The 24,174-nt window shown below is 40.8% G+C and overlaps 1 protein-coding gene across 1 annotated transcript in view; it reads left to right on the top strand.

The window, feature by feature from the left end:
* CLUL1 (clusterin like 1) overlaps window positions 1–24,174 on the top strand; it is a 32,903-nt gene that overhangs the window by 2,972 nt on the left and 5,757 nt on the right. Inside the window, exons 3-6 of the mRNA XM_058556851.1 lie at window positions 2,899–3,066; window positions 4,969–5,401; window positions 11,374–11,511; window positions 19,734–19,948. Coding sequence (XP_058412834.1) covers window positions 2,899–3,066; window positions 4,969–5,401; window positions 11,374–11,511; window positions 19,734–19,948 — 954 coding nt within the window. The remainder of the gene's footprint in view (window positions 1–2,898; window positions 3,067–4,968; window positions 5,402–11,373; window positions 11,512–19,733; window positions 19,949–24,174) is intronic.

Below are 24,174 nucleotides of genomic sequence, written 5' to 3' on the forward strand. Positions count from 1 at the left end.
TTATGCAATTGGAGCAGGGCTGTGTGACAGGCTGACCCCACAGCTGTAGTCAGCCTGTCACCAGACTGGTTGGTGTTGCAGCTACACCTACCCCCCCGTGTCACGTGGGGTCCCCAGTAAGGAAATGAGCTTGCCTGACCAGCAGCCCTCCTCCCTTTGGCAGCAATCAAAAGATTTTGAGGAAATTAAAAATAGCTCCTCATGAGGAAAATGTGGAAGCCTGGAGCTGAGTTCTTCCCTGGCGGGCTTGTGAGTCTGGCCACTGGAAGTAATGACACTAGATATCATTTACAGGCCCTTTATAAACACGTTATCACATGTAATCCTTCCAACACTGGCTAAACCATTACTTTCATCTTACAGCTGAGGAAACTGAGGCTCGAGACATTAGTTAACATGTTAACCTGACGCTGGAATGAATGAGCGGGGAGAAAGTCAGTGGGCAGTGTGCCTGTGGGACCCCGTGACTTTCTGTTTTTTCTCCCTTTCCCCAGCCTCCTGGCAAGCTAAGGGTGTAGTTCTATGAAAAGAATGCTCCGGTTAGGGGTGGGTCAAGTAAGCAAGTGTTGGTTTCAGTTCTGGCCCTGAAAAATCCTAGGAACTAGTAGAATTTTTCTTTTCTTAAAAACCTACTTATTGTATAAAAATTCATTGAATTATACTCTTTAAGGTTTGGACACTCAACTAAAAAGTTAATTTTAAAAAAGAAAAACCTGTTTGACCCTAAGACTCCCTCCCTAAAGTTACTGTAAACCTAGAACAAAGGATACTTCAGATAAATTGTGGCGAATATGGGGTTGGCGCCCCCAGGCTCCCGTTAGAGAGCACGGCCGATCCTCAGGTGACCCAGCGTCATCACCTCCCCCTCCTGAGCCCCGCCCTAGTCATGTTTAGTGAGCGCATCTGAAACTTACTGAAGTGGGAAACCCTAAAGCGGCTTGAAGTGAATTGCCCTCCACTCCAGGTTTAGATGGGACTTGGATAAGCTGTAAATTACAGGAATAGATATGGACTCTGTCAGTGGGTGGGACATTTAGGGAGAAACAGAAGGAATGAAGGGCATTTTTAATCCAGAAATCTACCTCCTCCATGGCAACATTTCACTACCAAAACTGGGGACGTGTGATTGGTAACCGGTTTTTGTTATGCTCCCGGAGGCGAGTGGAAGGAAATCAGAGATACTACTAATGACGTGCTGGGTGCCTTGCTTGCTTGTCGCCACTTAATACAAACCCTTCAGAGGTAAATCCTATTGTTATTCCTATTTGCTAAGGAGGAGACTGAGGCTCAGAGACGTTAAGTAATTTGCCCAAGGGTACACAGTGAGTGTCGTTTGGAACTGAAAATATTGGGATTTTGGTTTATGGTGACAATGAGCAGAATGTTTAAAACTGGGACTGACTGAGAAAATCTGGGTGGTATTTTTGCCTGCCATGATGAGGCAACCTTTCTTGAGAAGATGTAGGATTCCAAAATTGTTCTGCAAGCCCAGGGAGACAAGAAAATCCTGTCTGAGACACAAGGTGTGTTTGGCAGGCGGGGCCCCTGCCGGTTTTCTTATGTGTGCCGTTGCGAATGCCACCTGGCTTAGCACCGGGATTTGCCAGAAGGGCAGCTGGAAAATCCAAGCCCAGCGAATGGGAGGTGCAAGATTGTCAGTGCCCAGGTGGTTCTTTGGGCTTAACGTGCTGGAAAGGGGTGAGTTCTTTTTCTATTCCATTAGGTAAAAGTGCACACTGAATTGGTTTTAAATACAGAAACTTTGCTTAAGGGAGTTGCCTTTAGCTCTGACACTGTCTCATCCGAGGGGTCCATTATACATCATATTTCCTCTGAACTACATCTCAGGCCTGGAGGGGGCCGGTCTTCAGAAGTCCACACTTGCAAGGAGGCGTGGGGTTGAGGCAGGGGTGCCGGCCTGGGGGGAGCTCCTGGGGCAGGGTTGAGGTTCTCAGGGACAGGTGTCGCTTCTGCTGGGCTCCTTACCACCCAGAGCGGGACCTGGCCACGTACAGCAAGGCTCCACTAGGGGGAGCGCTCAGAATATGGACGAGAAGAATGCAGACGCTCAATACAGCATCTCTGCAATTAGAATGTAACTCAATGGGCAGATTTGATTTGATATACGTACAAGAATTGCACTTTCTTGCAATGTTTAAGAACATACAGTAATTAGGGGCCGCCCGGTGGCGCAGCGGTTAAGTGCGCGCGCTCCGCTGTGGCGGCCCGGGGTTCGCAGGTTCGGATCCCGGGAGCGCACCAACACACGGGAGCGCACCAACACACCGCTTGTCAAGCCATGCTGTGGCGGTGTCCCGTATAAAATAGAGGAAGATGGGCATGTGTGTTAGCCCAGGGCCAGTCTTCCTCAAGAAAAAAGGGGAGGATTGGCATCGGATGTTAGCTAAGGGCTAGTCCTCCTCACACACACACACACACACAAAAAGAACATACAGTAGTTAAAGGCAGCATCAATGAAGGAAATAAATGTGTCTGCTTTATAAGCCTTAAAATCCACTTTCCACATCCTGGAAGGACTAGATGTGAAGACAGACAGGTGAACAGATAAATTACAGTCATCCCCCAGAGTTGGGACGGCGTCTTCAGTGTTGGTTCACCCACATCTAGCGTAATGTCCGTCCCATAGCAAACACTCAATAAATAGCTGTTGAATGAATGAACAGATGGATAAGATTTGCACAGTCTTCAATAGGGATCAATCAGTGCTCTTTTCTTAATCCAACAGGAAGCTTTGGGGTAGATCTGCCAGCTGGTAGGGGCCTGAAGAAAGAATGAACAATTACTTTAGAATCCACACACGTTTTAAAGGGTGAAATCAACTAAGGTACACAGAGTTATGAAATGGAAATAGGATGTTTGTTTCTGCTTTTTGATTAGGAGACCCTGAAACTTATGAATGAAGTTCAAGAACGTCTGGAAGAGGAGGAAAGGCTGTGCCAGGTGTCTTTGACAGACTCCTGGGACAAATGCAAGTCTTGCCTGGAAAGTAACTGCATGAGATTTTATACAGCCCGCCCACCTGCTTGGACCTCTATGAAAAATACGGTAAGGGGAAAACAGAGCTCAAGATTTCAGAGTTCTTAAGGTAACCTCTTCAGCTTACTTTTTAAAAAAGTTTAATTTATATTACTATTTAGAATAGAGATGCCTGGTCTGAGACTGGCCTTTTGCAATCTGGAATCTAACCTTCATGCTTATGTATGAACCATCTGTGTATATTCGATTTACAGATTAGAACAGCCATGCAGTGTTTGTCTCTGCCTTTAATGACACTGTATGTATCTCGCTCAGAAATATCCTGACTCTCTGTGCCTTGTGTTTGTTATCTGTGAGTATGTTCCCACTAAATATGCTCTTTAAGGGCAGGGACCATATCTTCTTTGTCTTCATTAAAGCCTTGTAGGTATCTAATAAATGTTTGCTAATTGCATTTTGAATAATAGTATTATAGTCTCTGATTTCAACCTGCTTTCATTTTTTCTCTGGAGGCCAAACATTTGAAGACATTCTCTGCCTCCTGAGTCTCTCCTTCACGAGACCTGCCCTGTTGTGGCAGCACACACATATGCACGCATTTGTGTCCCCTTTTGCCCATCCATATGTCCTATAGGACTGGCAGATTTTCTTTTTTGTCCCCTTTGGCTGTCATCTGGGCAGAGGGAATCACAGAGGGTGGTGACCTGAATAAGATGAGCTCTGCCCCATAAAAGGCTCCTAGTCTATTGGCCCGAATTTCTCTTCCCCTTCACGAAGTGAGCTGAATATGAATGGAGTGCAGTTTCCCTCTGCGCAGCAGAGCCTGCACTAATTAGAGTGGGCTGCTGGCTTGGCCGTGCCGTATCCAAGACAGAGGGAGCAACCCCCAGGATAATTCACAGGCCAAGTTAATTTGCCTCCTCTGTTAATTGCATCTGCTCTATTTCTATAGCCACTGTCACTCTCTAATACACGAGAATATGGTGGAATGATCACTGGCTGGAAGTCGGGAGATTTGGGGACCATTCCTATCTGTGCCAGTTGTGTGACTTTACGAAAATTTCTTGGGACTTTAAAGTTTTGTTTTTGTGGAGGGATTCAGGTAAACAGAAGATGGCAAACGGAGAGGCAGATGATCCACCCAGATTACTTTTTGAGAAAGGCACCAGTCCTCTAAGAATTCCTGGAGAATTCTTTGAACAGCACTGAAGTGCTACAGAGATGACATTTGATAGTTGATATGTTCCAGAACACTCAGTGTGGCCATATCACTATCATATAAAGGCAACTATGTTCTGGCACGAACTTAGGTATCATAAAGATGGAGTAGAGAATGATGTGACTGCTGAAAAAATCTCCCAGTGAGGGAAATTCCACAATTAGAGCTTTGACTACATCCAAGGAGGGCTTTGATCACTGCTAACACGTAACCATCCCTAAGTAACCTATTTAACTGCATCGGGCGTCTATAGTTCAGTGTGAATATGTTGATCTTTTCCTTTCCATGGACTAATTTAGAGACAAAAAAGAGGAGAAGATAAAGACACTAATGACATTCCCCTGAAGGGAAAAAAAAAAGAACTTAAACACTAAGACAGAGGTGAAAGACAAGAGCCTTCTTCACAGTTTTCGGGCAGTCTACACAGTGCCCTTTAGACCCTGGCATGCCAACCACCGCCAGTACATCAGGTTGTGGCTTGTCAACAATATTGAAAACTTGGCCTTTTTAGGCCTTTGGTAGGCAAACATGAACCAGGAGGAATTTCAGATCCTATTTCGGCAGTCCAAGTCAAAGCCAGGTACAAGAGTGGTAACAAATTATCTTAAAGTGATTCACCTCTCCTAGCTTGCCCAGAATTGCTTTTGATTCAGAATGACTACTGTAAGTTGACTTTAAAAGTTATAATGAGAAATGGTCCAGAAAGAAAATTAATTTCTTATTCCATTTTTATCCCCCACCCCATGCCACAGGTTGAACAGTTTTTCAGGCAAATATATCAATTTCTGTTTCCTTTCCATGAAGATAATGAAAAAGATCTCCCCGTCAGTGAAAAGTTCATTGAAGAAGATGCACAACTGACCCAGATGGAGAACGTATTCAGCCAATTAACTGTGGACGTGAGATTTCTCTATAACCGGAGTTTAAACGTCTTCAAACTGATGCAGCAAGAATTTGACCAGGCTTTTCAATCATATTTCATGTCAGATACAGACTTAATTGAGCCTTACTTTTTTCCAGCCTTATCCAAAGAGCCCACGAAAAAACCAGATCTTGTGCTGAGTGCGGACATTCCCAGCTTCTTCGAGCTGTTGTGTAATTTCAGTCTCTCCATTTATCAAAGTGTCAGTGCAACAATTACCGAGACGCTGAATGCAAGAGAGGATTTACCAAAACAAGACAAAGGCAAGTACTGAAAGATAATTTTTACGTAGATGCCTATCCTAAAGTCAAGTTTTGTTTGGCTTTGGAAATGGTAGACATTTCTAAGTCATTGTGCAGTGTTTCTGAGTGACAGTTTGCGGATAATCAGTCTCAGAGCCTCTTAGAAGAAGCTTTGAAGTCTGCCTAACGCCACCCTCTTCCGTCATGGTCAAGAGCTCTGTGGGCTGTTCTCTCTTTATAAAGCAAATGTTCAACGTGAAAAAGAAAGTGCTAGTAGAGTGAGAACTTGAAATAAAACGGTTGCCTCCGTTATGAAAACTCGTGTAGACACTCAGCTCTATTCTGCTTGAGCATCATGGGGTTTCTTTAAAATCAGTCTAGGCTCCTCAACTCCCAGTTTGGGAAGAAGCGTAGTGTCATTTATAACCAGGTCACATTTAGTACCCTTCATGATCTTCTCAGCGTCACTGTTGTAATTTCTTACATCGTAACATTTATGTGCAAAACCATAGAAAATGCTCATAGGCAAACCCGAAACTACAGAAATAGGAATTTCTGTAAAGGATAAGAATTGGTATTCTACAAACACCACTCATGCCCCATGATATTCCATGTTGGAAAAACAATGCTGCTTTACGTTTTAAGGCAGAAGGAGATACCTTCTTCAGGCTTCTGTGGAGCGGCTGGGACACACCGTCTCGGGAATGAGGGGTGCCGTGTGGGCAAACTGTATGATTGGCATTTCCTTGGACTTATCTCTTACTGACCACTAGGCCAAGTAAAGAGCTGTTCCCCTCTGACACAAAAAATAAAATGGGCTCCTTCTAAAATCCTGCCATTTGTGACAACATGGATGAACCTGGGGGACATTATACTCGGTGAAATAAGCCAGACACAGGACAAATACTACATGATCCAGCTTATATGAGGAATCTAAAGTAGTCAAACTCATAGAGGCAGAGTGGAATGGCGGTTTCCAGGTGCAGAGATGAGGAGGTGTTGGTCACAGTGTACAAAGCTTCAGTTATACAAGATTAATAAGTCCTAGGGATCAACTGTACAGCACAGCGCCCATAGTTAACAATACCGTATTGTGTAGTTAAAAATTTCGTACGAGGTTAGATCTTATGTTAAGCATTCTTGTCACAAATAATAATAATAACAAATAAGGGGGCAGGAGGAAACTTTTGGAGGTGATGAATAGTTTTATGGCATAGATTGTGATGATTTCATGGGTGTATATTTATCTCCAAACTTATCAAGTTGTTTATATTAATTATATACAGCTTTTTGTATGTAGGGAAAAAATGGGCTCCTCTGGCTGCCTATTTTCCAATTATATCAGCTGCAGCTGGCAACATGTGAATCAAATTCTCAAAATTGACACAACATTGCATAACTAGCCTCTATATAGGAGGGGCTTACCTCACACTATCAGAAGTGAAGCCGGGAAACAGTGCATTACATCCTTCCTGCCCAGTTGTTCCAGGAGCAGAGAACAGCCATCGTTACTGGAATTATTGTTAGCTTCTATTTCAGGGTCCCCTGAACTTTTCTTGTAAGTCAGGTGTTTTGTCTAGTATTCCATTCTGAGGTTCCAAATTCACCAAATATTCAGGAAAAGCATCAGGGCAGTAGCCTAAATATATCAATGCTGGAATGATATTGAATAATTTTTGCCTGACCTTTTGAATAGATAACAATTGTTCTGGAAATAATATTCAGAATGTGTTCATTAGAACAAAGGAGTGCCCCCCTCCATCTTTCACACTGTGTAGCAACCTTACACATGTTGGTACATTCAGGTGTGCGCAGGAGTGGTAGTGATTCAGACACTGCGAAATCTAAATAATTTCCCAACCGTTGCAACTCCCTCCCACTCCACCAGCTAAGAATATGGGTTTCCACCCGTTCTGCCTCAGGTTCCTCCCCATTCACACACCCCAGGACCAGCCCCTGCTCTCAGATGGCTCGTGGGTCCCTTCTCCCTGGCCCCCTGCACTGCCTGCACCTTGGTGATCACCTGGATATCCAGGGCCCCCTGTAAATGCAAAAATTAAAAGCAGAAAAGCCTTCCTTACAGCCTTACACTCTTCTTTCTCCAGCGTCCCTACCCTAACCAGCCAGCTCAACACAGGAGACATTCTCTTCTCTGATGAGCACAGGTGGCCTAGTTATCTAGAATAGTCAGGCAGGGGCTGTAGGGTATTTGCATGTGCTTCCATCACGTTTCTGGACAGGCGGTAGGTGAGGAATAAACCTGTTGCCCCTGGAAAATCCACCTAATGAGAAGATATTTTGAGCTTTGGCCCTTGTGGTAGGCAGAATAATAGCTGCCCAGAGACATCTACACCCCGATCCCCAGAACCTGTGAAGATGTTATGTTACATGGCAAGGGGAAAGTAAGGTTGTAAATAGGACTGGGGTTGCTAATCAGATGACCTTAAAATAGGGAGATTATTCTGGATTATCCAGGTGGCTCCAATGTAATTACAAGGGTTCTTAAAAGTGGAAGAAGGAGACAAAAAAGAATCAATAGAGATGGCAGCATGAGAAGGACTTGGCCCTACTTTGTTGGCTTTGAAGATAGAGGAAGGGGGCCATGAGCCAAGGACTGTAGGTGGCCCCCGGAAACTGGAAAGGCAAGGAAATGGATTCTCCCCTAGAGCCTCCAGAAAAAAAACAGCCCTGCTGACACCTTGACTTGAGCCCAGTGAGACCCATTTCAGACTTCCGACCTACAGAACTGTATAGATAAATTGTGTTGTTTCAAGCCACTAAATTTGTGGTAATCTGTTACAATAGCAATAGGAAACTAATGACACCTCTTGTCAATTACAATGGCCAACATTTACTGAGTGAGCATTGTGTATCTGGCAACCTTCATGGATGGAGTTTGTCATGATCATCCTAAGAACCAAAGTTAGAAAACTAGCTAAAACTGAGTAATGAACACCATTAAAAGGAGAGAGGAGATAATAAAAAATCTGAAATATCTTGATGTTTAATACTTTTTATTTTATTGAGTGTGGTTTCATTTTAGTCTCCATATGGAAGAATTTCTTTCCTACTTTGGTCTTTCCAGACCTCAGTTCCTGAATCTGTTGAAAGAATAAAATAGCTCTGGCAGTTGCCCTCACTTGCCTTATAAATCCCTGGAAAGAAAAGATGAGATCGTGTTCAGTAAAACTGTGGGGTGGTAGCTTGACACAGTACTGGATGCCGGGAGATCTGGGTTCTAATCCTACCTCAGAGAGTGTCTGCTGACTTTAATTTTCCCTTGGGGGTGGGAACAGAGGCAGGTGGGGAGAGTAGATGGTTTATATCAGTGATGGTGCTGGAGGTAGCTGCCTAGAAGGATCTGGAGGCTCTGTCATGGTGTGGCTGAGGTGAGGTGAGGGGTTATTGCCATGCTGTGGTACAGGATAGGGAATTGATGTCAGTGGACCTGGAATTTGGCATCCCTGATCTATATACCAGGTATTAATCTAGATGCTGGGAATGAGATGATGATTATGACACAGCCCCTGACTTTTAGGACCTCGGTTCAGAGAAAGAAAAAGAGATCAGAGGACAATTAAATTACCATATCATAAGTGAAATGACAGAAGGTATGGAAAAATGACAAGATTAAAATGACAAGACCAAATCCCTTCCCTCAAGGGGCTCAGAGTCTAACAGAGAAGATACAAAAGCAAACAGTACACAAAGGAGAGATAAGTTATACAGTAGAACTCACAGGGGTTCTATGGGATGAGAGGAAATGCCACCAAATCTACAGGGGAGGGTTCCAGAAGGGCCGCTGGGGGGAAATGACTTCCTATACCACAAAGGAGACAGTTGCCTTGTGCACCATATGATCTAACAAATGCCTCCTAGGTTTTTAAGCAATGCACTTCATAATTTATCTCAAAATGAAATGTTCCATTTTTCAATGTTGAGGACTCAATATAACAGAAAATCATCAGGTTATAAATTAATAATAAATTTTTCCTAATGTGAAACACTCAATTGGGAACTGTCAGTTTTTTGTTGGATAGACTTCTCTGTTACATCATCATTTTTATATGGATTGCTAATTCTTCCAGAAAAAAAAAAAAGGTTTCTCAAAAGTTGATCTGCTTTAGATGTTTTCCTAAATCTTTAACCCACTGTTCATAACATTATATATATGAAATACAAAGTAGAAATAAAGTAAATGCCTACCACCTGGTTTAAGAAACAGACATTTCCAATATCTTTGAAACTCCAATGTATTTCCCAATTACAGCTGTAAAAAATTAAAATAATTATCAGAATTTTTTAATAGAAATCCAAAGAGAAAAGAGGGTTACTATCCCCTATTTAGTTAACAGCATTGACATCAGAAATAATAATGATAAAATAAGACACACTCGGGGCCGGCCCGGTGGTGTAGTGGTTAATTTCATGCGCTCTGCTTCTGGCAGCCCGGGGTTCACGGGTTCGTGAACCCAGGCACGGACCTACGCACACTGCTCATCAAGCCACCCTGTGGCAGGCGTCCCACATAAACTAGAGGAAGATGGGCACAGATGTTAGCCCACGGCTAATCTTCCTCAGCAAAAAGAGGAAGATTGGCAACAGGTGTTAGCTCAGGGCTAATCTTCCTCTCACACACACACACACACACACACACACACACACACAAGACAGTCTCAATTTAAAATAATTCAAATATTCAAAGGAACCAAGATAGTTACTATTAAACTCCTGGAAATAAATGAGGTGAAATGAGGACTTGTCGATGGGGGTAGTGGAGCTGGGTCGGGAACGGAGGGCGGATATGAGGTGAGGAGGGAGACATGAAAGACTTGACTGAACAGCTGTGGTAGAGGAGACAAGAAGACGTAGAGAATAAGAGTTTCCAGTTTTATAGTTGTACAAAGGCAAACATCAATTACTTTATTAAAAAAAAAAGAAGCTAAAGACAATTTTCAAGTTCCAAATATGAGATCATAATTTTACATAAAATCCAAACAAGTAAACCTAAAATATAAATTATTTCAAATGAAATTACTGACATGGACATAGCACTGACATCGGTCCGTAAGACAATGTATCACTCAGATATAAAAATTGGGCTGCATGGATTATCACTCAGAATATTCTTATCCAAAGGCCGTCCACATGGATGATGGCTTTGGTAAGTGACTGCAGGATTGTGAGAAACATATATTAATACATTCAATCCTTATGAAAGTAGCTTTGATTCTTTCTAACGCAGACTGAATCACTTTTGTCTAGCAAATTCTCATGCGTGAGATACACCATAGCATAAAAGAATGCATACTTATTAAACATGAAAATGTAACAGAGACTAAATATTATATATTCAAATGATAAGATTAGATTGGGTTTTGCCGTATGGTTATACATATTTATTATTTAACGGTTATACATATTTATTATTTAACATTTTTTGATGGATAATTGAAAAAGTGAAGTGTCATGGCTTATAGTATAGAACATGTCTTTGAAATTCAAAGAGACATAATTATAAAATTCACCAATTAGTGATATGTGGCCATTTTTACATCTTTGGTTGTATATGCATATTTTGCTGAAAAACTTGTGATTATAATTAAGAATATTTTGTTAACTGATTTATTTAATTAAGTGTAAGGTTTGCATGTGTACTGTCAGGCTTAGATTAAAAAAAGTTACTGTTAATGATTCCTCATGACTCCTTCCAGAAAATAAAATTATATTCATTAACATCTGTGTGTGGGGGGGAGTGTACTAATAATGATGAGTAACAATAATAGTACCAAGATTGTTGGATTAAAGGATATATGCACTTTTTAATAGATGTCAAATTGTCCTAGCAAATGGTTGCATCAATATGCACTCCTCTGACTGGATATAGGAAGAAGGTGTTGAAAGTACCAGTAAGAAAAAGAGATGACACCATATCCATTCCTTTAAGTGCAGACTCTAATGACACTAATGTGTAAATGCTGTGTTACCCGCAGACTCTGACCCTGGAGGCCTGAGTTCAAAGATGTTGCCCGTGCCAGGCAGAGGACTATGTGGAGAACTTGGCCAGAATTTGTCGGAATGTTTCCAATTTCATGAGAGATGCCAAAAATGTCAGGATTATCTACGGGAAGGTAAATAAGTATTTTCTCAGGGTTTCAATAGTATTCTGGCCAGAGGTTAAAATCTCACTTTTACAAGCATTGTGGATTCATTTGCTTCCCTTCAAGCGCTTTTTTGCTTGCTCATTTCCATCTAGGAGTGCTCAGTGTAGGTTTAGAAATTTTTGTTATTCAAAAGTAGGTCAACTCACTTCTTTTCTTTTTTTTTAATTCTCTCATTGTTCCTGTGAAATTTTTTATGGTTAAAAACCAAACACACACTAATGTGTGCAAAAGAGAACTGTGAGCAAATTAGGGCAACTCTTCTCTTACTGCGAAGAAAAAAAAAAACCATTGGGGGCCAGCCTGGTGGCGCAGAGGTTAAGTGTGCCTGCTCCGCTTTGGTGCCTGTGGTTCGCAGGTTCTGATCCCGGGCGCCCACCAATGCACCGCTTGTCAAGCCATGCTGTGGCGGCATCCCATATAAAGTGGAGGAAGATGGGCATGAATGTTAGCCCAGGGCCAGTCTTCCTCAGCAAAAAGAAGAGGATTGGCATGGATGTTAGCTCAGGGCTGATCTTCCCCTCCCCCCCCCAAAAAAAACAAGAAAAAGAAAACCCAACAATAAAACAGTCTTCCCATTGTGTTAGTCAAGTGAGGTTTTTTCCGAAAGTGGCATTAACTCTTTCCAGTTGGTGGGTTAATTACTAATTAGTATTTAAATATGGAAAGTGGCTTCTCTTCACAAGCCCCAAGTAGGCTTTCCCCTCCCAGAGCTGGCCGGGAGAGGCCTTTCGTTCCTTTCTGAGGCGGGAAACCCTTCTCTCCACCCGGCCGGTCCCCCTGCTCTCCCTCCCTCCCCTCATCTCCCTACTTCCCCTAAATAAGTCACTCCTCTCACCCATTAGGGCCTGAATGCAAATTTGCTTACAAAAGCCAAGAAGAACTTTTAATTCTGTGCATCTGCATTTTACCTCTCTAAAGCCCTAAGGGAAGGGAGTTCTAAAAAGCTTGGCTAATGGCTTGGAGTAGGAGGTTGAATATGAACTGGATGTTTTTGTTAGAGCTAATGAGGGTCTTATTTCTCCTGAATTGCTGACTGAGTGGCTCTCTGCACCTCTGTTTCATCTTTGGAAAATGAGATTAATATATCTACTTCATACAGGTGTTTTGAGGATTAAATAAGATGTCTGATGTATTAATGATTCTCCTAATTCAAGTGTTTGTTTTTTAAGTCACAGTTACAAGGTTGCATACAGAAACAGAAGTTTTTATAACAGAAAAATACACACTAATATACTGACCGCTTATAAAAATAGTCCCACTCAAACACCTCATCTAGGCATCATTAACTTCCTTTCATCCAGTTAAAAGCTTTGATGAGTAATCTCTCCTGATTGTCATAAAATAATACAGAAGATGGAGGAGGGGGAATTGGAAGAAGGTGGTCACAAGGTAGAAACTTGCAGTTGTAAGATAAATAAGTACCAGGGATACAACATACAACATGATGACTGCAGTAAACACTGCTACATCATGTATAGGGCAGCTGTTAGAGTAGATCCTAAGACTTCTCATCACAAGGAGAAATTTTTTTTCTTTTCTTTTATAAGATGATAGATATTAACTAAACCTATTGTGGTAATCATTTCACAGTATATGTAAATCAAAACATCATACTGTATACCTTAAACTTATACAGTGAAGTATGTCAATTATTTTTCAATAAAACTGGAAAAAAGATAATATAGAAGAAATCAGATAATACAGTATAAAAGCATCAGATAATCAGTGTACATCAGATAATGCATCAGGTACAGTACACATCAGATAACTGTATACATGCAATATAAACTGATTGCTGCAAAGGTAAAACAATTTTATTATAAAATGCATTTTATTATAAATGTATAAAGAATAAAAGAGTAAAACCCCACGTGCCTGCCACCTAGATTAAAAAAATGAAACACTACCAAAACAGATGAAGCCCCCACTGTGTGCCTTCCAGATCACAGCCTCTTTATCGCCTGGAAAGGAAACTGCTATTTTGAATTTGGTGTTTATTTCCTTGCATTTCTTTATACCTTTATCATGTATGCTTATATATAGCACTCACATACACCATACATAACAATGTTTTACATGCTTTTAATTTTTATATTGTCAAAGTATAATTTTTAAGCTTAAGAATATGACTCACACAAATACATGTCAAGACTGATTTTTTTCTATTAATGAGGTCACCAGCAAAGTGTTAAAGCTGTTCCAAAGGAGAGACTGAAGTATTTACAGTCAAAGAGAGAATGTTGAAATAAGATTGCAAAATTAGATATAAAATTAGTTAATGTACTAAAGGGCAATAAAACTATACTTTTGCAGTTATGTTTTCTATTAGACTAAAATAATTTATATCTCTACGGACAAAAATCATTTGCAACTTTCCGATCTATAATTTGCATCTAACTGCATAGAGTCTGACCCTAATCAACAATAAATAGTAGTAAATCCAACAGAGGATCCTTTCCCTAGAGAATGAAGTAATCTTCAGGTGGACCTCGAGACAATGCTTTACACGACACTGAAAGGACACACAGCCATTCTTTTGCCTTATTTCCAAGTTTGGGATAATTTTTCTTAACAATACAAATATTATTGTTTATGTATTCCTTTGCAACTTGGTTAGTCACACAGTATAGTTTGTGAGATTTAGCTGCGTGAATACGTGTTGTTCTAATTCATTAATCACTGTTGTACATTAGTCCATGTAGACATATTGCAATTTATTTATCCATTCTCCTGCTGAAGTATTGCATTTAAGTTGCATCCGATGTTTTGCTATTACAAACAACTCTTGTATATTTTGTCAAACAATGATTTTGCCTTTTCAATCAACCTTTGATTCATTCTTTGTTCTAAGACTAAGCACATAGCTATAATTATAATCCTATATTTGACAAATAGTTTCCAAAGCATCATTAATCATTTTTTTCACTATTTACCATACATTTTTGGTCCCAATTTTAAATGGATTTACTATAAGTGGCTCTTTCCTCTTTTCCCATACCAATTACTTGTACTGGATATGTACCCAAATTCAAAATAGCAGTTTCCTTTATTTATTTTTTTTTTTGGGTGAGGAAGATCAGCCCTAAGCTAACATCTGATGCCAATCCTCCTCTTTTTTTTCGGAGGAAGATTGGCCCTGAGCTAACATCCGTGCCCATCTTCCTCTACTTTATATGGGACGCCGCCACAGCATGGCTCGACACGCAGTGCGTCAGTTCGAGCCCGGGGTTCCGAACCGGCAAACCCTGGGCCGCTACAGCAGAGCTCGTGCACTTAACCACTTGCGCCACTGGGCAGGCCCCAGCAGTTTCCTTTTGAGGGGATAATGGAGTTGTGATGTGGAAGGGGCGCAGTGAGGGCTCCATCTGTTTGGGTAATATTTTATTTTTTAATATAGGTGGTAGGCACATGGGATTTATTCCAAGGAATTTCTTTGTCCAGCCTTGTTTCTGTTACACAAAACCACATAATTATCAATTAAACTGGATCTGTTTGGAAAGTGATGTTCAATATTAATAGTTACTCAAGAACAACAGGCCTAAACCAGGGACTCTCACAGGCAGAAGGGGGCATTTGTACAGTAGATTAGAAACAAAATGGCCACAATATTTTGTGATTCCTCCCATCAAGAGGTGGAGTCTGTTTTTCCAACCCGTGAATCTGGGCTTGGTCATGGGTCTGTCCTTAGCCAATGAGACATTGGCAAATATGACCAAAGTAGAGGCTTGCAATCTGCTTGTAAGTTAAGGCTTGTCCCCTCTTGCTGCTGGAAACCTATCCACCACCGTGTGAACAAGTCCAGGCTAATCTTCTGGAAGATGAGAGGCCCCAGCTACCCCAGCTGAGGCCCCTGGAATATGAATGAGGCCATCCTAGACCATCCAGCCCAACTGAGCTGGCTCAGACATGAGAATAGTCCAACCAACCCAGAAAAACATGAAAAATAATTAATATTTGTTGTTTGTTATGCAGTAAAAGCTAATGAATACATATTATTACACTTCATAAGAGACACCTGCTAAATGTGGGTTTTCTTTCTTTCTTGTCTTAAATATTCCTTCTCATGTCTGTGTGGTGACTAAAAAATGCCTCAAGGTGCTATGGGTCCCACTGGTCATGCGAGTGTTTTTTTCTAAATAACAGCTTTATTGAGGTATAGTTGACATACCATAAAGTTCACCCTTTCAAAGTATACAATTCAATGGTTTTTAGTATATACACAAAGTTGTATAACCATCACCACTATCTAATTCCAGAATATTTTCACCCCAAGAAGAAACTCCATACTCATTAGCTCTAACTTCCCATTCCCCCCACCCCCTTCTGCTACCCAGCCCTTGGCAATCACTAATCTGCCTTCTGTCTCTGTGAATTTGCCTAATCTAGACATTTCATATAAATGGAATCAAACAATACACGGTCTTTTGTAACTGATTTCTCTTTTCTTTTTTCTTTTTTTGGTGAGAAAGAGTGGCTCTGAGCTAACATCTGTTGCCAATCTTCCTCTTTTTGCTTGAGGAAGATGGACCCTGAGCTAACATCTGTGCCAGTCTTCCTCTATTTTGTATGTGGGTCGCCACCACAGCATGGCTTGATGAGTGGTGTAGGTCCATACCTGGGATCCGAACCTGCAAACCTGGGCCACCTAAGTGGAGCATGCTGAACTTAACCCCTACGCCACTGGGCCGTCCCACTGACTTCTTTAATTTAGCATAATGTTTTCAAGGTTCATCCATATTGTAGCATGTATCAGAACTTTATTCCTTTTCATGGCTACATAATATTCCCTTGTATGGATATACCAAATTTTGTTTATCCATTCATCAGTTAATGGACATTTGGTTTGTTTGTACCTTATGACTACTACAATATTGTTGTGAACATTTGTGTACAAGTTTTTGTGTGGACATATGCTTTCAATTCTCTTGGGTATATACCTAGGAGTAGAATTGCTGGGTGATATATCTCTATGTTTAACATTTTCAGGAACTGCCCAACTCTCTTCCAAACTGGTGCACCATTTACATCCCACAGAAATGTATGAGGGTTCTAATTTCTCCATATCCTTGTCAATACTTGTTACTGCCTGTCTTTTTTATTTTAGCCAACCTAGTATACATGAAGTGGTATCTCACTGTGGTTTTGTTTTGTATTTCCCTAATCACTAATAATGTGGAGCATCTTTTCATGTGTTTATTGGCCATTTGTATCTTTTCTTTGAAGAAATGTTTGTTCAAATCCTTTGCCCATATTTTAATTTTATTTGTCTTTTTATTGTTGAGTTGTAAAAGTTCTTTATATATTCTGGATACTAGACCCTTATCAGATATATTATTCACAAATATGAAAATATTTGTGTGTGCTGTCTTCTCACTTTCTTGATGGTGCCCTTTGAAACATGAAAGTTTCTATTTTGATAAAGTTAAATTTATCTACTTCTTTTCTTTCTTTTTTTTTTTTTTGTGAGGAGATCAGCCCTGAGCTAACATCCGCCAATCCTCCTCTTTTTTTTTTTTTTTTTTTGCTGAGGAAGACGGCCCTGGGCTAACATCGGTGCCTATCTTCCTCCACTTGATATGGGACGCTGCCACAGCATGGCTTACCAAGCAGTGCGTCGGTGCGCGCCCGGGATCCGAACCAGCGAACCCCGGGCCGCCGCAGCGGAGTGCGCACACTTAACCGCTTGCGCCACCGGGCCAGCCCCTACTTCTTTTCTTTTTTATATTTTGATATCATATCTAAGAAACCATTGCCTAATCCAAAGTTATACTGACTTGCGCCTATTTTTTCCTCTAAGAGTTTTATAGATTTAGTTTTTGCTTTTAGGTGTCTGTCACATTTTGAGTTAATTTTTGTATACAATGTGAAGTAGGGGTCCAACTTCTTTCTTTTGCAATTGGATATACAGTTGTTTTAGTTCCACTTATCAAAAAGACTATACTTTCCCCCATAGAATTATCTCAGCGCCTTGTTGAAAAACTGTTGACAGCAAATTTAAGGCCTTATTTCTGGACTCTTAATTTTATTCCATTGATCCATATGTCTATCCTATGCCAATACCACACTGTCTTGTACTTCTTAGTAAATTTTGAAATTGGGAAGTGTGAGTGCTCCAACCTTGTCTTCAAGACTGTTTTGGCTATTCTGAGTCTCTTGCATTTCCATAAATTTTGGGATCAGCTTGTGAATTTCTGCAAAAAAAGCAACTGGGATTTTGATAGGGATTGTATTAAGTCTGTAGATCAAGTTGTGGAGTATTGAATCTTAACAATTTAAGTCTTCTAATCCATGAACATAGATGTTTTTCCATTTATTTGTCATATTTAATTTCTCTCAAAGACATTCTTTAGTTTTCAGTGTACAAGTCTTGTACTTCTTTTTAAATATTTGTTCATAAGCATTTCATTCTTTTTTTTTTCTTTTGTGAGGAAGATCAGCCCTGTGCTAACATCTGCCAATCCTCCTCTTTTTTAGCTGAGGAAGAATGGCCCTGGGCTAACATCCGTGCCCATCTTCCTCCACTTTATATGGGATGCCACCACAGCATGGCTTGCCAAGCGGTGTGTCGGTGTGCGCTCGGGATCCGAACTGGCAAACCCCGGGCCACCGCCGTGGAGCACGTGCACTTAACTGCTTGCGCCACTGTGCCGGCCCCAGCATTTTGTTCTTTTTGATGCTATTGTGAATGGAACTGTTTTTTAATTTCGTCTTTGGTTTGTTCATCGTTAGTGTATGGAAATACAATTGATTTTTATACATTGATCTTGTGTTCTGCAACCTTGCTGAATTGTTTCTTAGTTTTAGTAGTTTTTTGTGTATGTATTCCTTAGGACTTTGTATACAAGATCATGTTATCTGTGAATAGAGATAGTTGTACTTTTTCCTTTCCCATGTGATTATGTTTTGCATGAAGTTTAGCCTTTGTTCTAGGGAAATCTTTTTCCTGGTCGGGACTCTCTAAAAGAGTAAATGAGTGTCCCTTGTAGAATTGCCTAAGATCATGGGGGAAATCACCACCTTCTTCCTCCATAATAAAAAAAAATCTTTATATTACTATTCTAAAAGCTAACAACTCTGAAGTTGCAAATGAAGACATTTTAAAAGAATATCTGGATCTCCTTTCAAGTGTATATTATATCTTGTTAACTGTGACTCTCTTTGTTTTAAAAATGTTTTCTTGAATTACTTTTCGAACGCGTACTATTGCAAATTTGTTTACTTCCAAGAACAAAGGTTTCCCTCTCCTGGAGATCTCAAAACCATTTCTGCAAAAGCGTGAGGGGCTGGAGAATCTTGCGTTATATCTAAGTATCAAAAAGAACCAATAAACTGATATTTAAGATCTGGGATGAGGTAGTCACTTGGCTTCTGGTTGGTGACTTGTCCCCGACTAGTGGATTATCTTGCTCGAGGCATGGTTTTTTGGTAAACAGCAGAAGGTATTGTTCAGAGACCCTGTGGTCTTTTTCCACAACAACAGTGTCTTATGATCCCAGATGACCTAACACACAGACACTTCCATAGTCTGCAGATCATTTTTACATAATATCAAGCTACTCATCAGCACAGCTATATAAGTCCCTATAACTTTGTTTCAGTTCAGATAGGCTGTTGTGCAATAATAATAGGACTGCAGAACCTTAGTGGCTTGTAAGCACAAAGTTTCATTTTTCGCTATGCAATGTGTCAATTACAGTTTGAGTGAGGGCTCTGCTACCCATCTCACTCAGGATGATGGAGTCTCCACCATATGGAGCAAAACTAGATCCACTGTCAGGGGAAGGGAGCACGATAAATTCTAAACCTTTCTTAAAGGCTTCCTCCAGAAATGAGATACATTACTTTAAAGATGTCCACACTCAACTTCAAGCTGGCCGGGAAGTGCGATCCTGGTGTGTCGTGAAGAGGGAGATTCAGAATATCAGTGAGGAGCCCTGATGACCTTCAAAGACAGAACAGAAAGGAGAAAAAGGAAGGAAAAGGAACGTTTGCTAATCTGTAATGCATGCCAACCCTGTGATCAGAGCACTTAGTGTTATTTCATTCATGCTCATTTTACCTAGTTGAAAACTCACTCAAGCTCAAAAGGCTAGAAATAGAAAGTATAAGGCCTGGGATTTAAACCCACATCACCCAACCCGAAATTTCATGGACCTGTTCCTTTATCATGTTACTTTCTTCTTTGCTAGACTGTCCATATGTACCTGAACTACACACAAAAGTAGAGGAGGCCCTTAAATTGGTCAATGTATCCAATCAGCAATATGCCCAGATTCTCCAGATGACCCAGCATCACTTGGATGACACCACATATCTGATGGAAAAGATGAGAGAGCAGTTTGGCTGGGTGACTGAACTGGCAAACCAGACCCCAGGAGCTGAGAACATCTACAGTTCCATAAAGGTAATGGAGAGACCCAAGAACAGATATGGAGATTACATGTGCATACATTGATTTTCTGTTAATTTACTTATTAATTATATCTGAATTTGAAAATAAGCTATAGGAGGATATTCATATTTCCAGTGTGATTGTATTTAACATAGTGCATGGTCTTTAGAACACAAGAAATTCTATACAGAAAACCAAATTAAAACAGAAAACACTTTCTAATGCAGAGATGGCTAATTCTCTTAGAGCTATATAGTGCTGTAACTGATACAGGTAACACTGAAGAAACTTGGCCAGTGTAGTTTTTCAGGGAGAAGAGTTTCAGGTGAAGCAACTTGATTTCAAAAGCTGACTCTGAAACTTACCTGCTGAGTAAGTTTGGGAAAGTTCCTTAACATTTCTAGGCCTCAGTTTTTCCATCTGTAGAATGGGAATAATAACAGCCTCCTTAAAATGTATGTCTGTAAAGTGATTAGTATAGGTTCCTTATACAAAGCAAGAGCTTTGTAAATTATAGCTCTCAGTGTTTCACACAATTACGTGGAGAATTAAACATATTTGTACACCAACCTTCACATAAAAACATATTGCCATCTTAAGTTGTACTTATACCATGTCTCCCACATTCAATCAATAACTCTTTTGGCATAAAATGTGACCGTATTTCTTTCCCGACCTCCCGCAACACATATATTACGTTAATATACAAATGCACGAGGCCAGTGATTCCTCACGAGGTCAGTATTGGCAGGTTCCTGAAAAGACAAGACAGGTTCTCCAAAAATCACTGGGCAGAACAATTGAAGATGCATTATTTCCTGCAGCATGTAATGTTGGTGCCCTAAGATCCTGGGGGATCCCTTTACCAACTCCAGCTGGTACTGCTACTAACTTCTCACCCCTGTAACCTTCTTCAAAGGCTTGCCCCTGGGGCCACTTATAATCCAGAGCTCCCTGCAGGATCAGGCTGAGGCTAGAGGCCACCTGAAGTCACATCCTAGATTAGCTTCTCCCTCTTCTCTATCTTGTTTGCATCATCCCCTTTAAAGTTTCACCTGAAGGCAGCCCTTCTAAATCACTTATGTCAGAGTCTCAGGCTCTGCTTCTAAGAAATCTGACCTCTGACATTCTGTATCCTAGCATTTCACTCTCTTTCCAGCTGCAAAGTTGTGGCCCACGTGTGGCTTAAGAAATAAGTTTAGAGAGTTACAACCAGCAAATTAAAAAAACAAAACAAAGGAGAGTGACGTCAGCATCATGGCAGAGTGAGCTTTCCTGTAAACTCTTCCCCCGGTAAGATGCAACAAAAGGAACAGTCACAGACCAACAACGGAATCCTAGACGGCGAAAAGCAAGGTCAGAAAGATCCACACTGCCGCACATCTGAGAGTGGAACGTGCTGGGCCCCTGGAGGAAGTGGGGAGAGGTAAGGAGAACTCCTCTCCCTCCCCATCAGGTCAGCAATCCCGGTCTGCGTGGCTCCCAGAGAGGGGGGATGGGTGGCCCTCTGCGTGGAAACCGTAGCTCTTCGGGCTCTCTCAGCCAGTGGGAAACTCCCACACAGAGGACTCAGAACTGCTGCGGGGTACTATCAAATCTGAGCACCCCAGGAGAACAGATAACAAGGGGTGAGCGAGAAGCCCCCCACACCAGGGACCCAGTGGGCAAAAGAGAGGCCCCCCCCCAGAGCGCGCCCCCCCCCCCCCCCCCCCCCCCCCCCCCCCCCCCCCGGCATCCCCACAAGCCAGACACTGCAGCTCAGCGGATCAGACCAAACCAAGCAGCCAGCCGATCGCAGTGAGCAGCCAGGGCAGAGCACAAGGGGCTCAGATTACACAGCCCTTTACCCCCACACAGTGGCGGCAAGTGAAAATTGCAACCAGATATTTCCAGGATGAGGAAAAACAAAGCCAATACAGGAGCCACAATGCAAAGGTACATGAAATCACCAGACCAGAAGGAAAATGACAAGCACCCAGAAACCAGCCCTGAAGACACAGAAATCCATAACCTAAACACAGAGATTTCAAAACAGCTATCATAAAAAAACTCAATGAAATATGAGACATCACAGACAAGCAATTCAATGAGATTAGGAGTTTCTTCACAAAAGAGATTGAAATCATAAAGAAAAACCAATCAATTGGAGATGAAGAACACAATGAAGGAGATAAAGGAGAATCTGGAATCTCTAAAGAACAGAGCTGACAATATGGAGGAAAGAATTAGCGGACAGGAATTATAGAGGATAGGAATACAGATATGCTCCAGATGGAGGAGGAGAGAGAACTAAGACTAAAAAGAAATGAAGAAAGTCTCAGAGAAATGTCTGACTCTATTAGGAAATGTAACATAAGAATTATAGGTATTCCTGAGGGAAAGAAGAACAGAGAGCCTATTCAAGGAAATAATAGCTCAGAACTTCCCAGATCTGGAGAAGGAGCAGGAAATACCAGTAAGCAAAGCCAGTAGATCACCTAAATAGGTCAAAAGACAAAGGCCCACTCCACAACATGTAGTGGTAAGGCTGGCCAAAGTCAATGACAAAGAAACAATATTAAGGGCAGCTAGACAAAAACAAAAAATAACGTACAAAGGAACTCCCATCAGGCTCTCAGCAGATTTCTCAACAGAAACTTTACAGGTTAGGAGAGAATGGAATGATATATTCAAAATACTGAAAGACAAAAACTTTCAGCCAAGAATACTCTATCCAGCAAAAATATCCTTCAAATATGATGGAGAAATAGTAACTTTTCCAGATAAATATAAGCTAAGTGAGTTCATGGCCATGAGACCTCCACTACAAGAAATACTCAAGAAGGCCCTCAGACCTGAAAAAAAGAAGAGAACGGGAATAAAAAGCTTGGAGCAAGGAGAAAAATAGGTAGACAAACTCAGAAAAATAGTAGATCTTTACCGGAATAGGTTAGCAACCACTTAAACACCAAAATCAAAGATCAAAGGAAGGAAATCACCAAAAATAAATTTAACCTCATCACTGTAAACACACACCCACAACACAAGATAGAATAAGGTTTAACAAGAATGACTTAGAAGGGGAAGACGAAAGTGACTGAATTGATTTAGTATAAAGAAATAGGAGGCCATCAGATAATGGACTATCTCATACACAAGATTTTTTATACAAACCTCAAGGTAACCACTAAACAAATAATCAAAACAAAATCACATATGATAAACAAAGACAAAACTAGAAGAGTCATAAGACAGAACAACCAAACTGAATTGGCAGTCCGAAACAAATGGGACAAGAAACAAAGGAAATGCAAAAGAACCAGAAAATAAGTGACAAAACAGCGACATTAAGCCCTCATATATCAATAATTACCCTAAATGTAAATGGATTGAACTCTCCAATCAAAAGATACAGAGTGCCAGGATGGATTAAAAAGCAAGACCCAACAATATGCTGCCTCCAGGAATCACATCTCAGCTCTAAAGACAAACACAGGCTCAGAGTGAAAGGATGGAAGACAATACTCCAAGCTAATGGCAAACAAAAGAAAGCAGGTGTTGCCATACTCATATCAGACAAAGCAGACTTCAAGATAAAACAGGTTGAGACAAAGAAGGGAAATATATAATGATAAAAGGGACACTCCACCAAGAAGACATATCACTTATAAATATATATGCACCCAACATAGGAGCACCAATGTACATAAAGCAACTATTAACAAACCTAAAAGGAGACATTAACAACAACACAATAATAGTAGGGGATCTTAATACCCCACTTACATCAATGGATAGATCATCCAGAAAAAAGTCAATAAAGAAACAGTGGACTTAAATGAAAAACTGGACGAGATGAACCTAGTAGACATATACAGAGCACTCCATCCAAAAACAGCTGACTGCACACTCTTCTCAAGCGTGCATGGAACATTCTCAAGGATAGTCCATATGTTGGGAAACAAAGCAAGCCTCAATAAATTTAAGAAGATTGAAATCATAACAAGCATCTTTTCAGACCATAATGCTATGAAACTGGAAATCAACCACAAAAAAAAAAAACTGGGAAAGTGACAAAAATGTGGAGATTAAACAACATGCTACTGAACAACCAATGGATCATTGATGAAATTAAAGGAGAAATCAAAAACTATCTGGAAACAAACGAAAATGAAAATATGCCATACCAAATCATATGGGATGCAGCAAAAGCGGTCCTGAGAGGGAAACGCATAGCGATACAAGCCCACCTTAACAAA

This window comes from Diceros bicornis, chromosome 16, assembly GCF_020826845.1.
Source record: "Diceros bicornis minor isolate mBicDic1 chromosome 16, mDicBic1.mat.cur, whole genome shotgun sequence".
Taxonomy (NCBI): Eukaryota; Metazoa; Chordata; class Mammalia; order Perissodactyla; family Rhinocerotidae; genus Diceros; species Diceros bicornis.